The following is a 16393-nucleotide window of genomic DNA, read 5'->3' on the forward strand; positions in this document are numbered from 1 at the left end:
GATCACTAAGAAGCGGCTACAAACCACATCCAAGTAACAATCAATAACACTTCTAATCTCCAGATATTTTACATAGGAATTTATTTTCCTCCAAATAAACCATTAACAATATTGAAGGGCCCATGCAGGACTATAAGGCAAGATACAGAAGCATCAAAGGGTGTGTGTGGTATTGTAGCTCCGCCACTGCTATACAAGACAAGGCTCACGGTGAAGCACTGCTTCTGGAGGTAAGTGGCCAGGATTTCATGATTTCCCAAACCTTTTAGGTGGAATTTAAGATGATTTTACTATTTCACTCAGTTTGTGGAACACAAAAATATACAGATACCCAGATTGTCTTGGATGAGATGCAAACAATTCTTGGCCAATAAAAACCAGACTGGTCTGTCATAATTCAACTGCATTTAAAGGGGTACTCCGCCCCTAGACATCTTATTCCTTATCCAAAGGATAAGAGATAAGATGTCTGATCGCGGGGGTCCCGCCACAGGTGACCTCTGCGATCTCGGCTGTGGCACCCCAGACATCAGATGCACGGGGCGAACTTCACTCCGTTTCGGATGGCTGGCGATACGGGGTGGAGGTTCATGACGTCGCAGCCATGCCCCACTCGTGACGTCACGGCCACGCCCCCTCAATCCAAGTCTATGGGAGGGGGCGTGACGCCCCTCCCATAGACTTGCATTGAGGGGGCGTGGCCGTGACCTCACAAGCCTCCAGCGTTGCACCTGTCGCTCTAAATGAATGCCGGGTGCAGCAGGGAGATTGCGGGGGTCCCCAGCAAGCAGACATCTTATCCCCTATCCTTTGGATAGGGGATAAGATGTCTAGGGGCGGAGTACCCCTTTAGAGACCTCCAAGATGCCAGCTGTTCAGCAAGTCGCCTGTATCTCTAACTAGTCTCTTCAGGGGTTTCACACATTTACATCTCTGGATGTCTTCTGATTGGGCACTAGAGCTGTCAATCATAACTGACAGAAGGGATCGGGAGACGCAACACAGAGAGGTCTGGGCACTTCACCAGCAGAGCCTGCCTCCGGCCACGATCTGGTTTCTCTCCTCTCCCCATCCTCTGTATAGGGCTGTCAGCAGTTCTTATGACCCAAAGCTGCCGGGAGACTCTTTTTACCTAGTTTGAGGCCATCCTAAAGTCAGTCTATAGGCTGGGTTCACATCACGTTTTTGCCATACTGTTTTCAATCAGCTTTTCTAAAGAAAACCGTATGGCACAAAAACGGATGGAACAGTATGGGAAAAAGCAAACCGTATGCTTTTTTAAACCGTATACTGTTTTTAAAAGTGCATACAGTTCCTTCAGTTTTTATTTAAAAAAAAACACAAAAAAAAAAAACAACAACATACGTTGTTTGGGAGGGGTGTTAATGGGATGGGTGTTGAGTGGGGACTTTAGGATGCAAATGCGCATGTGCAAAGTAAAAACAGTTTCCCGTATGGAACTGTAAACATGTGCGTTTCCCATTGACGTCAACGGTTTTGACTCCGGTTTAAAAACTGTACTGCAACCGCATACTTTTTTTTTTTTTTTTTTTTTAACATGGACAGCAATGGGAAATGCACATGTTTACAGTTCCATACGGGAAACAGTATACGGTTTTTACTTTGCACATGCGCATTTGCATCCTAAAGTCCCCACTCAACACCCCTCCCATTAAAATGGACAAAATTATCAAAAACGTATGTTTTTATTAATTTTTTTTTTATAAAAATGGACAGAACTGTATGCACTTTTAAAAACAGTATACGGTTTAAAAATGCACACGGTTTACTTTTTCCCATAATGTTCCATCCGTTTTTTTTGGCATACGGTTTTCTTTAGAATAACTGATTGAAAACAGTATGGCAAAAACGTGGAGTGAACCCAGCCTAACTCATAGAATTGGGGGGTGGGGGGCAGAGTAGATTTATCAATTTGGTAATGCTAGAGAGGAAAGTGGCTCTAGGTTTAGGGCATCTTAGAGACGCTTTGTATAAGTCAGGGACTGTTATTTCTAATGTGGACTTTGGTATACAGGATAAAGTACTCTTCTTTCTCTCATAACTCTGACATTGCATAAACCTCCTCCCTGCAATTTATTCTTCCGCTCGGTGAAGTGGAACAAGTTAGTATTTCAAGTAGGGGCGTCCCAGGGTGCGCACACAATAGGCTTGCATGGCCCCTGCTGACTCTAGCTTCCTGCATGAAAACTAATGCTATGAAGAACAGTAATAAAACTATTATCAAATATCTCCTTTAGTTCTGGAGGCCACGCTGATACTTTTATTGCATTCCCTGTACAAAGATATCATTTATCATAATAACCAGAGTCACGCTGGTGTATAGCTTGTTCATAGTTACTGTAACCTGGTACAAAAACAGTGTGGTCTGATCACGGCCCTGTACTGGATCACCCAGCACTGGTGGACAATGGGGGCCAAGTGGGACAGTAATCTAGAAAGATTTAACATGGTATATGGTATTTTTAAGACCGAGTACCACATTTTTTTTTAAGTACTCGCCGATACCAATTGACCATACTTTTTTCTATGTCATGTGACAAGGTTTTTGTTTTGTTTTTTCGCAATGGGGAAAAAGGGGTTTTAGTCTTTACTAAGATTTTTATTTAAGGGGGGGGGGGGGGCGATTTAAACTTTTATTAGGGAAGAGGCTAATTCACATCTATTTATTTTGTATATTTTTTTTTTTACACTTTTTTTCAAAACATTTTTTAGTCCCCATAGGGCACAATTACATGCAATCTTTAGATTGCATACACTGATCAATGCTATGCCATAGCATAGCATTGATCAGTGTTATCGGCACTCCTTTACTACTGCCTGCTATGGCTAGCAGCAGTCAAGGAGCAACGATTGGACAGCACGGAGCATGGTAAGGGACCTCCAGCCGTCCGCACAGCTGATCGGGACACCGCGATTTCCCCATGTGATCCTGATCAGCATCCCTGAGCTAACCGGCAGTTAACTTCAGGACTTTTAGACGCTGCTATCAACTTTGATCGCGGCGTCTACAAGGTTAATGCCAGACATCTCCGCTGCTCACAGATCTGCGATGTTCGGCATTAGCCACGGGCTCAGCTGCTGGGCGCGCTGCGTAGTTTGGCAGCTCTGTGATACCTGCTGGCGGGGGTCCCACCGGCAAGTATTGGATTAGGTATCGGGACATTTGCACAAGTACAAGTATTCGTGAAAATGTCCAGTATGTGTCTCAATACCAATACCAGTATCGGTACATCCCTACATAGTTACATAGTATCCCTAGTATATGAACTGCATTTACAGTGTGGAACCAACGACACACATGCAGTATATTTTCTAGTGCCTTATAACCTCCACTCCCAGTACACAATGGTCTGTGCAGACGGTTCATTTTCCAGCTCCAAATAAAGAATCTTCCATAGAAATGTAAATGGCTGCCCCCTATGAGGATAATCTCACAAGAAGCTTTAAAGGAGTACTCCAGCATAAGAAAACTTATCCCCCATCCTAAGCATAGGGGATGAGTTTCAGACCGCTGGGGCTGGGGGGGGGGTCAGACCGCTGGGGCCCCCCGTGATCTTCTGTACCGGGCTCTCGGCTCTTTGCCGAAATAGCTCATTTCGACCACCGCATGATGCGGCGTCAGACACGCCCCCTCGATACATTTCTATGGCAGAGGCTGCTGATTGCAGCTCTGCCATAGAGATGTATTGAGGGGGCGTGTTGGCTGCCGCGTCATGCGGTGGTCTGACGCAGCCCCTGGCCGCTGACTGTCAGGGCCCTGTACGGGAGATTGCGGGGGGCCCCAGCGGTTGGACCCTCTGCAATCTGAAACTTATCCCCTATCCTCAGGATAGGGGATAAGTTTTCTTATCCTGGAGTACTCCCATTAAAAACCCAAGTCACAAACGGTGACTTTAAGGACTGTAGTTAAGTGCGTTCCCTAGAAAAGCCCATAATTTAATATAACTTTAGTATAAATCTGTAACGTAACTGATCCCCTCTGTAAATCCTACATAACTTGTTCTGGTTTGGTCATTTTATTACCGTACAATCAAACTTGGCAGAATCTGTTTGGAATTATGGATTTATTTTTTCAGAGAAGGGAAAGATCAGACAGTTCACTGGCAAAACAATAGGGGGCGGCATACAAATCCACCCATACTATTACAAAGCAAGTGGATGTCATGGCTAGCAGACAGATGGCAAGGATTCTGCATACTCTATAAACAGGAGCAGTGAATGAAAATAGAGACTTTTTGTAATTTATCCCTTTTATAAAACACCAGTTTGGCAGAGACGGCACATGGAATTGTTTTGTGCTACCGTTTGGTGCCTCCATTTGGCACAGCATTACACCCTATAAGCTAAGTAAAGAATGCCCCATCATACAGCATTCTGCATAAAATAAGAGGCATGCAGAACTACTGTACGGGTCTACAGATTTCTATAGGCCATGTCTTATGGAACTTTGAAAATTATTTTCGAACAATGAAAGTTCTGGAAACTCTTAAAGTGTCCCTACATACACCCCTGACTGGAGTACAGAATAAGTAAGATTTCCCACTTCATTTAGTCTAGTAAAAAGCCATTGTGCTTCTCAAGTCTTCCAGTTCCCAGAAGTCTGGTATGATGTAATGGCACTGAGGTCTGCTAGGACTGTCTCATCCCGGACGTCTACGGAGAATTGGAATAACCTTCATGGGCAGCCAATATATTAGACTTGGGTTTCACAAATTTTACTGGAGAGTCACTCAACTGGGTACCCAACTGGGTACAGTGCCCCTGGACTTTGCCTCTCTCCTCAGAGGGTTAAGTGAGCAGTGTATGGGCTCAGGCTTTCTAGGAGTCCGTACACTGATCTGCTGAGGAAGACTCAAGAGTGCTTCTGTGCCTTGTTTAGCAATTGATGGGGGTCTCAGCAACCAAACTCTCCCTCCACTTAAAGGGGTACTCCAGTGGAAAACTTTTTATTTTATTTTAATTTTTTTAAATCAACTGGTGCCAAAAAGCTAAACAGATTTGTAAATTACTTCTATTAAAAAATCTTAATCCCTCCAATACTTATTAGCTGCTGTATGCTACAGAGGAAATTCTTTTCTTTTTAGATTTCTTTTCTGTATGTCCACAGTGCTGTCCAGATCAGCATGTTTGCTAAGGGGCTTTTCTCCTGCTCTGGACAGTTCCTGACATGGATAGAGGTGTCAGCAGAGAGCACTGTGGACAGACAGAAAAGAAATGCAAAAAGAAAAGAATTTCCTCTGTAGTATTCAGCAGCTAATAAGTACTGGAAGGATTAAGATTTTTTAATAGAAGTAATTTACAAATCTGATTACCTTTCTGGCTCCAGTTGATTTAATAAAAAAAAAGAAAAAAAAAAAAAAAAGTTTTCCACCGGAGTACCACTTTAACGTGTCATCAGTTACTCCAGTAAAATGATCAGAAAAACTGAACTACATATGACCATTTTAGGAGACCGAGACTTTGTTTAGTGGGGCATATTGTTAAGACCAGCATTTCCCATCCGTGGTGCCTTCAGCTGTTGCAAAACTTCAACTCCCAGCATGCCCGGACATACTTAGTGTTGTAGTTTTGCAACAACTGGAGGCACCCTGGTTGGGAAACACCAGTGTAGATAAAGAAAAAGCCCCATGCAGAAAACATAATTCCTAAAAAAAACAGTTGCCCCAGAGATTGCTGTGTCTCCTGGAATACCCACCGATAGGCTGTTAACAGGGGGCGCTCTGGCTGGCCATATGGCATTGCTCTACTCGGTGACCCTCTGTCTTGGGTCATAGAGGTGGTGCCCAGCAAATGACCTCTGACATCTTGATGAAACATGCATTCTAAATACTATATACATCCAAATATAATCTGTATTTGGACGCCAACATTTTTTAGAGGTTGCACTCAAACCTGAACAGAGATAAAAGAAGCCACTGTCAAGCACAAACCCCATTCTTCACTCCTAGGAGATTAACCATTGTCTAAAGACACTTCCTTGCTTTGGCTCTCTGGACTTGTTAGTGGGGTCTTATCTCCCACAGCACAACCTTTCCTGCTGGTAGGGTGAAGGAACTGCTGACCAGGCAGGGAAGAGTAGAACAAACACAGGAACAACTGACCTAGCACTGGTTAGTCAGTGGGAAATTAAGTAGAGTGAGTATTCCGACAACATCCAGCTGCCAAAGTCATCACCGCGTCTGTGTGGAGGATTCTCCATGAAAACCTCACTTTCCACAGTGCTGCATCCAAGCATGGAAAGGGGCATCTATGTAATTATTAAAGGGGTACTCCGGCGGAAAAATTTATTTTTAATCACCAGGTGCCAGAAAGTTAAACAGATTTGTAAATTACTTCTATTAAAAAAATCTTTATCCTTCGAGTACTTATTAGTGGCTGTATGTTACAGAGAAAGTTCTTTTGTTTTGGGATTTTTTTTTCTGTCCACAGTGCTCTCTGCTGACACCTATGTCTGTATCAGGAACGGTCCAGAACAGCATATGTTTGCTATGGGGATTTGCTTCTCATACGGACAAAGAGCACCGTGGACAGAAAAAAAAAAAAAGAAAATAACTTTCTCTGTAGTATACAGCAGCTAATCAGTACTGGAAGGATTCTTTTCTTTTTGGATCTTTTTTTTTCTGTCCACGGTGCTCTTTGTCCATATGAGAAGCAAATCCCCATAGCAGACATATGCTGCTCTCGACAGTTCCTGATACAGACAGAGGTGTAAGCAGAGAGCACTGTGGACAGAAAAAAAAAAAATCTAAAACAAAAGAACTTTTTCTAATATACAGCCACTAATAAGTACTGGAAGGATAAAGATTTTTTTTAATATAAGTAATTTACAAATCTGTTTACCTTTCTGGCACCAGAAAAGTGAAGTTTTCTATGTTTTATTTGTGCTTAAAAAAGCTCAAGAGCACACTTCCCCCTTATCTTATACACAGATTTAGGACCGAGGTCCAAACACAGAAAGTGCAGCCTGGAGTGCTGAGGGGGGGGGGGTATCCAGCCTCATCCAATCATTCCTCTCACACTTAACTGCCATATGCGTTTTTAAGCACAAATAAAACATAGAAAACTTCATTTTACCATAAGGGTATGGGGATATCAGTCTTTCATACTATCACATGCCCCTTTTTCTCTCAAACCTGGGAGTGGATTAGAAAGTTGAGATAGAAAGGAAATTTATATAAATTGGAAAACTGCAAAAACTGCACCAAAACTGCATTGTGTGAGCCTTGAAATGAATGGTTGTATCATCAGATACACTTGGACCTGACCATGGACTTGAATTAAGATGACATCAATGTTGCGCTCTGTTCAGAGGACCTCCGCTATCCGAGTCTATTCAAATTACAGGAATGGAGCGGGGGGAAAAAAACCTGCACGTCCTCCACTTAACTGCTGTGAAACAATACACCTCAGGCGTACGGTGTCCATTTTAGGACATAGTCAGTCGTACCTCCGTCCTCTGTCAGGCAAAACAGTGACCCGCCTCCTCCCTCGGACCAATCTCCGTCAGGCGTCAGCCGCAACTCCCTCCTTTGTCATCCTAAAGTCTCTCATCCAAAACTCCGTCATCCCTCAGACGAAAGACCTTCCTGCCGTGTAGCAGAGCCGTCAGTGTTGGCTCTCTTCTGTACGGGTTCTGCTGTACATGCTATTCAGTGTCGGCTCTGCTATACAGTGCTGTGCAGTGTCGGCTCTGCTATGCGGCAGGAAGTTGCGTCTGAGGGAGAATCGTCTGAGGCATGACAGTGTTTTTGGATGAGGGACTTTCGGATGAGGGAGTTGTGGCTGAAGGATGACAGCGATTGGTGTGAGGGAGGAAGCGGGACGCCGTTTTGTCTAACGGAGGACGGAGTTGCGGCTGACAACTGATAGCGATTGGTCCGAGGGAGGAGGCGGGACGCTGTTTTGCCTGACGGAGGAAGTAGTTGCGGCTGACGACTGACGGCGATTGGTCCGAGGGAGGAGGCGGGATGCCGTTTTACCTGAGGGAGGACAGAGTTGCGGCTGACGATGTCCTAAAATGGACACCGTACAGGCGGTAACCCGATGGACACCATTAAAAGTCAATAGGCCCTGTCGGATCTTGTAGTGCAACTTACCGGATTCTGCAGCAGAGCTCCCGAACAGAGCACTATTGCAGGTGTGAACTTGTAGGTGAGCCCTATATGCTTTTTAAGTGTTCATTCACACGTAGAGGATCAGCTGCATATTTTTTGCAGCTGATTTTGAAGTCAACAGGTAGCAATATCAACTGCAGAAAACATGCAGCAGATCCTGTACATGTGAACATACCTTTTAAACTTCCCCTGTGCCCGGACTGCAAAGACGAAAAAAGAAAAAAACTTTAACTCGCCTTCCTATGTTCCCCCGTTGCGCCGATATCGGCGTCCCGTTCCCCCAGCGTTGCTCGGCTCCCTGCTTCTTAGGTTCGAAACGTCACACTGCAGTCTGCATATCGCCGGCCACAGCAATGTCCAGCCTCGGCTGGTGATAGGCTGAGCGCACTGTCATGTAAGGAGCCCGCCTTCTCCCTGCTGCCCGGGCTCCTTACATGACAATGTGCTCAGCCTATCACCAGCCGAGGTTGGACATTGCTGTGGCCGGCGATATGCAGACTGCACTGTGATGTTCCAAAGCTAAGAAGGGAGCCGAGCAGCGCCGGAGGAACGGGACACTGATATCGGCGCAACGAGGGAACATAGGAAGGTGAGTTAAGGTTTGTTTTTGCAGCCCGGGCACAGGGGATGTTATAAGTTTTCCGCCACATTTCTCCTTTAAAGGGATTTTCCATGACATAAAGTAGTTATGCCACAGAAAAATAAGACAGTGAATGACTGAACATGTGATCAGAAGACCACTTCACACTTTCAAGGGGTTTCTGACTTGTGCAAATAAAATATTGTTATATATAAAATATTGTTAAATATGTTATAAATAGAGATGAGCGAACTTACAGTAAATTCGATTCGTCACGAACTTCTCGGCTCGGCAGTTGATGACTTATCCTGCGTAAATTAGTTCAGCTTTCAGGTGCTCCGGTGGGCTGGAAAAGGTGGATACAATCCTAGGAAAGAGTCTCCTAGGAATGTATCCACCTTTTCCAGCCCACCGAAGCACCTGAAAGCTGAACTAATTTATGCAGGATAAGTCATCAACTGCCGAGAAGTTCGTGACTAATCGAATTAACTAAGTTCGCTCATCTCTAGTTATAAAAATAAAAAAATAAAAAAGACACAAACCTCTCTAATCCACCGCCATTTTAAATTGGTAGCATACTTTCACTGATCACTCTTGGTGCACACTTGGAGGGGTTTACAGGTCTTGTTGTTACATAGTTTACATGCTTTTAAACTGTATAAAACAAGGGTAAATCGGTGGATACTGCCTTAAACTAGCTGTGGGACATCCAGAATGTTTGGATTACAAACACATCTATTTTGGCAAAGCATACTTTTAAGAAGCCGACATTTCTTGTAGTAGAGATGAAAGCTGGTAACTAAAAGAAATCTCTTCCTATAAGAAGACAAGATGTCCTCAGCAGTCAGGCCGTGTCCAGAAAGGCTTGGTCACCAACAGGAATGGGGACTACACTGTTCTACCACTACACAGATTTACATGTAGTTACTTCATTCAGGGTATGTTCACATGTACAGGATCTGCTGCAGATTTACATGTAGTTCGTTCATTCAGGGTATGTTCACATGTACAGGATCTGCTGCAGATTTACATGTAGTTACTTCATTCAGGGTATGTTCACATGTACAGGTCCTGCTGCAGATTTACATGTAGTTACTTCATTCAGGGTATGTTCACATGTACAGGTTCTGCTGCAGATTTACATGTAGTTGGTGCATTCAGGGTATGTTCACATGTACAGGTTCTGCTGCAGATTTACATGTAGTTACTTCATTCAGGGTATGTTCACATGTACAGGATCTGCTGCAGATTTACATGTAGTTAGTTCATTCAGGGTATGTTCACATGTACAGGATCTGCTGCAGATTTACATGTAGTTAGTTCATTCAGGGTATGTTCACATGTACAGGATCTGCTGTAGATTTACATGTAGTTTGTTCATTCAGGGTATGTTCACATGTACAGGATCTGCTGCAGATTTACATGTAGTTACTTCATTCAGGGTATGTTCACATGTACAGGTTCTGCTGCAGATTTACATGTAGTTACTTCATTCAGGGTATGTTCACGTGTACAGGATCTGCTGCAGATTTACATGTAGTTACTTCATTCAGGGTATGTTCACATGTACAGGATCTGCTGCAGATTTACATGTAGTTCGTTCATTCAGGGTATGTTCACATGTACAGGATCTGCTGCAGATTTACATGTAGTTCGTTCATTCAGGGTATGTTCACATGTACAGGATCTGCTGCAGATTTACATGTAGTTCGTTCATTCAGGGTATGTTCACATGTACAAGTTCTGCTGCAGATTGTTACCAGCAGATTTCATGTTGTTGAATTAATTCAAATAGGTGACTGCAGCATCATATCTGCAGCAGATCGTGTACGTGTGAAGATACCCTTTAAGCAGACTTCCCCTAGTAATGATAGCCGTCAGGCCTCCAGACCATGACACCTGAACTAGAATTGATGGGTTATTCGCATATTAAAACAGTGTGTGGTGGGGGGTGAGTCTAAGTCATTGCATAACAATCTCACTAATATTAAAGGGGTATTCCAGGCCAAAACTTTTTTTTATATATCAACCGGCTCCGGAAAGTTAAACAGATTTGTATATTACTTCTATTAAAAAATCTTAATCCTTCCAATAGTTATTAGCTTCTGAAGTTGAGTTGTTTTCTGTCTAACTGCTCTCTGATGACTCACGTCCCGGGAGCTGTGCAGTTCCTATGATGATATTTTCCCATCATGCACAGCTCCCGGGACGTGACAGCATCATTGAGCAGTTAGACAGAAAACTTCAGAAACTAATAACGATTGGAAGGATTAAGATTTTTTAATAGAAGTAATTTACAAATCTGTTTAACTTTCCGGAGCCAGGTGATATATATAACAAAAGGTTTTGTCTGGAATACCCCTTTAACCAAGTAACCATAAACACCCACGCCACTTACATTAGCAGCCTCAGGCGGTGCCACCTAGTTTTAGACGGGGGGAGCGGCATGGATGATGATATAAAAGACCCTGCCCAGCAGAAGCAGAAGTGTAGCGTGCAGGGGGTTGTGGGTAAGAGAGGCCTACAGTATTAGAGGAAAAGACTGTATGATGCACAGCATTGCACCCTATAGTCTTCTGCAGGCTGCCGTGTGGAGAGCTGAAGAGGTCACAGGTAGTGTATATATATATATATATATTTACAGTGCTGGCACTTGGCAGGAATTTCATATATTTGTATTTACATATGATTTTGGAGTTTGCTTTACCCAATGTTTTGGTACATTTAAAGTGTAGCAGTCACTTAAAAAAAACTTTTAATATGTCACAGGGACATGTCAAAAGTTTTGATCAGTCAGGGTCTTAGTGTTGAGCCCCCCCCCCCCAGATGATGAAAACAAGTGAGGAGAAGTGCTCGGCATTGCTGGCTTGTAGCGATCTTTGGATCACACTCACATTATAAGGTTATGGAGCAGTGAGACAAAGATCAATATGAACCGGGAAGTGAACATAAACAAGGTGTTAGAAAAATAATAGGTTCCAGCTCCCACAAAAATGGAATTAAACATCCAAAATTTCACATATTTAAAGGGAACCAATCATCAGATTTTACCCTATATAACGCTTGGCAAAGCATTATATAGGGTAAAATCTTTATTTTCACCATTCCCGGGGGATGCTCCTGCCCCCAGGGATGGTGAAGATATGAAGTTATAAACTAGTCGCCGCCGCCGCCGAAAGTAGTCACCTGGGCGGGGAGCTCTTCTCACCAACTCCCGTTCTTCGGCCGGGAGCGACGCCCCCTCCGCTTGATTGACGGGCAGCGTCATCACTCTGTTCCGTCTGTTCAGTGAGCGGAACAATGACGCTGCATGTCAATCAAGCGGAGGGGGCGTCGCTCCCGGCCGAAGAACGGGAGTAGATGAGAAGAGCTCCCCGCCCAGGTGACTACTTACGGCGGCGGTGACTAGTTTATAACTTCATATCTTCACCATCCCTGGGGGCAGGAGCATCCCCCGGGAATGGTGAAAATAAAGATTTTACCCTATATAATGCTTTGCCAAGCATTATATAGGGTAAAATCTGATGATTGGTTCCCTTTAAAAGGTGAAGCAAAAAAATGAAAACCATATTGAGGTGGTTATAAAAGCATAGCAGAAATGCTGGCGCGTTTCGAACCATATGGTTCTTCGTCATGGCACAACTCTGTTTGCCACTGGCATCCTATTATACAGTCAGTGCAAGGTGAAATGAACTCTCACGTCTGGATGAGGGAACGCCCTTCATTGACGGAATTTTTTTTCATTCATTTTTTTACATTTTATCTCTACGTTTTATAATGGTTTCTTTTTTCACATGTACACATATTTATGCTAAGGAAAGTTATTGTTTGCAAGATATAATTTATGAGACAAATTTTTGGTGTTTACGTACCGTGAAACTATGAGTATATAACATTAAAAAAGGTATCCGATACTTATTGGTTCACTCGAGTATATACCAGCATATTCAATGAATTTGCATACATGCTTTTTATCTGTGCGTTTCTCATGCACAAATTACGGTTGCAGATGTTCACACTTTTCAACTGGTGTTGTGTTTTCTTATATACGCAATGTGTTAAAGAGGTAATATAAAGTTGTACACCCAAAAGATTGGTTGCATATGTACCAACATTATGTTAGGATGTATATAAAGTGTTTTGACTTACAATCATTTTCATTTTCACCTGTTAGTTCACGTCACTCCAAACTCCCGGGACTTCCGACAATGGAGGGCGTTCCCTCATCCAGACGTGTGAGAGTTCATTTCACCTTGCACCAACAGTATAAAAGGATGCCAGTGGCAAACAAACAGTTGTGCCATGACTAAGAACCATATGGTTCGAAATGCATCGGCATTTCTGCTATGCTTTTATAACCACCTCAATATGGTTTTCATTTTTTTGCTTCACCTTTTAAATATGTGAAATACATTTTGGACATTTAATTCCATTTTTGTGGAAGCTGGAACCTATTCTTTTTCTAAGGATTTGTTCATACCAAGGATGCAGTTTGGATTATTTCCGTGCTTCCCAAAGGACACCTGAAATTCCTCTACCTAAAGAATCTACAGGGCGGTGAGCTGGTTTTCCTTTGTTCTCAATTTTGTATATAAATAAGGGGTGCCTTTATCTATAGTTGGCGCCTTTCAATAGTTCGCATCCGGTAGAGAGGCTAGAATTACCCCTACAAACACCATGCAGAAAGCCTCCAATAAGTTTACCAGGACCATGGGAAAAAAACCTAGCCAAAAGTGTACAACCTTTATAAAGGAATACTATAGTGAAAAAAAAAATATTTATCCTCTATCCAAAGGATAGGAGATAAGTTATAGATTGCAGGGGTCTGACCACTGGGACCCCCCACAATTTCCTGTTCGGAGCCCGGGCAGTCCGCAGGAAGGGGCGTGCTGAACCTAGCAGGAAGCCGTGGCCTCCATGCCCCCTCCATGTTTCTCTGAGGGATACATGGAGGGGGTGTGTCGGACGCAGCTTCGTCAGCACGTCCCCTCCTTTCTGCGGGCTGCTGGGGCCCCCGTACAGCAGTCAGACTCCCCGCTATCTATAACTTATTCCCTTTTCTTTGGATAGGGGATACGTTTTTTTTTTCCAATACAGTTCTCCTTTAACACTTCAATACTTAGTACATTCCAACAAATAATAACAATACTGCTAACTACATTAGAATGCCTGTGTGTGAACAGCATACATAAAGTACTCAGCGATCTGGAGTGCGATCTGGAGTGCCTGGTACAGCTTTCAAAGGCACGCCAGAGTCAGGAATTCTTAGATGGAAAGAAATCCCCAGTGATTTAATAGCTGCCCTTATATCTTGGCATTGAGCCCACAATGCTCGGCATTCCTCATCTCCCTCTACATACTCAGGAATTTCTTACACCCTCTGAGTTTTTGCATATTCTAGTGCCCTCTAAAAAAACATGTAAGAGAGGACTTCAGATAGGAACATGTTAAATAATCAACTAGAAATACAAATTGTACACAGGAGCAGCCATATAGAGACTTAAAGGGGTACCACCGCTGGGGACCCCCGCAATCTTGAATGACGTAACACGGGGCGGAGTCGTGACGTCGCGATACTCCAGCCCCGTAGTCGTGACCAGGCAGACTGAGGCTGCAGTGCTGCACAGGTGGGTGCTGCATGCAAGATTGCGGGGGTCCTCAGCGGCGGATAGGGGATGAGATGTCTTAGGGCTGGAGTACACCTTTAAATGCTATAACTTACAGGAAGTATAGAGAAATAGGAAATGATGGCAGTTCTCCCCATAAGCTTCATATATATATATCAGCTGCTGACATTAGAGTCACATACAACACATTTCTGCAATGGTCTCATTGACCTGAGTCTTGTAGAAACATGTGCACGTTACAGAGACAAATGTATTCAAATGTATGACACGTATGTTGGGGGTAACGTCTGGGACCCTTCTGCGATCTCAAGAATAGGGCTCGGGCTCTCCCAGCTGCATGGAGCAGTAGATGGCACTCTAAATAAAACAAAGTGTACTTACCTCTACTGATACGTTGTTTCTCCCCAGACAGAATTCCAGGTGTATCTATGATGCTGATGCTCTCCAGGACAGGGTTAGGAAGCTGAGCACACATGAACCTATCAGAAAGAACAGAAGACATGTTAACATTTACACACCAGACTAGAACGGCATAAACCCCATAAGATTACTAAACCCACAGTCATGTCGGGGCACACTCATGGGAAACTGCCCATTTCATGTATTCACTGGTCAGAAGCAATGCTGAATGCCGACTGCGCCAAACAAAAAAAAAAAAAAAAGAAGACTGATCAAATCAGTGAACCTATAATACTACCAAGGCAGGTTGCATCTATTAAAGGGGTAGTCCAGTGGTGAAAAACTTATCCCCTATCCTAAGGATAGGGGATAAGTTTGAGATCGCGGGGGGTCCGACCGCTGGGGCCCCCTGCGATCTCTCTGTACAGGGCCCCGGCTCTCCGCCGAGATAGCGGGTGTCGACCCCCGCACGAGGCGGCGGCCGACACGCCCCCTCAATACATCTCTATGGCAGAGCCGGAGATTGCCGAAGGCAGCGCTTCGGCTCTGCCATAGAGTTGTATTGAGGGGGCGTGTCGGCCGTCGCCTCGTGCGGAGGTCGACGCGCCCCCTTCCCGCGGGCTGTCGGGGCTCCGTACAGGAGATCGCAGGGGGCCCCAGCGGTCGGTCCCCCCGCGATCTGCAACTTATCCCCTATCCTTAGGATAGGGGATAAGTTGCTCACCACTGAATCACCACTGGACTACTCCTTTAAGGCAGTGTTTCCCAACTAGGGTGCCTCCAGCTGTGGCAAAGCTACAACTCCCTGCATGCCTTCGGCTGTCAGGGTATGCTGGGAGATGTAGTTTTGCCACAGCTGGAGGCACCCCGGTTGGTAAATAAAATGGATACTTGATTTTTAACCATTTCCAGACTGAGCTTTCTTTACCCCTTCCATATCAAACACACAGATGTTTTAGTACATGCAGATTTAACGCTATAGAGTTTTTTCAGTCAGTTATTCAATCTTTGTGACTTTTTCCGTGATACTTCAGGCTTCATTGTTATGTAACTTTTTATCTTAAGAAAGTATAAGGGTGAGAATGTAAAAAAAAAAAAAATATGGAAATAATTCCCTGTTTATTTCATCAATATCTCAAAGTGATAAAATAATGTTTTAAATTGCGTCTCCTATACCTTATATATACCTTATAGACATTACTATATAGGGGATTTTTTCCCCACACACATTGATTACCCTGTTATATGTGAATTCTTTAGGCATTTAGCCCTGCTTGCCCGAAGCAGCGCTAAATGCCTAAATTGACATATAACGGGGCAATGAATTTTACCCTGTAACTAAACTATAGTCTACAGCTGTGCGCTACAGCCTATAGGGAGCCGCATAGGACAAGTGGATTGTTATCAGGGACAAGTAGATTCTGCTCCGTTAAATTTCCACACCCCTGATATATCTCTATACACAAATTTTTCGGTTAAAGGACAAGTCTCACGATCAAGGATAGGGGATAAGTTTCATATTGTGGGGGGGGCCGTGATCAGGTTTTTGATCATGAGACTTGTCCTTTAACATGTGTGTCCCTCACCCCCAATAAGGTCATAACGATTTCACAATAACATACATATTTCTTATTGCTGATTTTCCCCATAAT

At 43.8% G+C, this 16393-nt stretch overlaps 1 protein-coding gene across 1 annotated transcript in view; it reads right to left on the reverse strand.

The window, feature by feature from the left end:
* Positions 1–16393, reverse strand: part of EHD1 (EH domain containing 1) — a 40959-nt gene that overhangs the window by 15487 nt on the left and 9079 nt on the right. Inside the window, exon 2 of the mRNA XM_056527043.1 lies at positions 14724–14821. Within this exon, the coding sequence (XP_056383018.1) occupies positions 14724–14821 (98 nt within the window). The remainder of the gene's footprint in view (positions 1–14723; positions 14822–16393) is intronic.

This window comes from Hyla sarda, chromosome 6 (assembly GCF_029499605.1).
Source record: "Hyla sarda isolate aHylSar1 chromosome 6, aHylSar1.hap1, whole genome shotgun sequence".
Lineage (NCBI taxonomy): Eukaryota > Metazoa > Chordata > Amphibia > Anura > Hylidae > Hyla > Hyla sarda.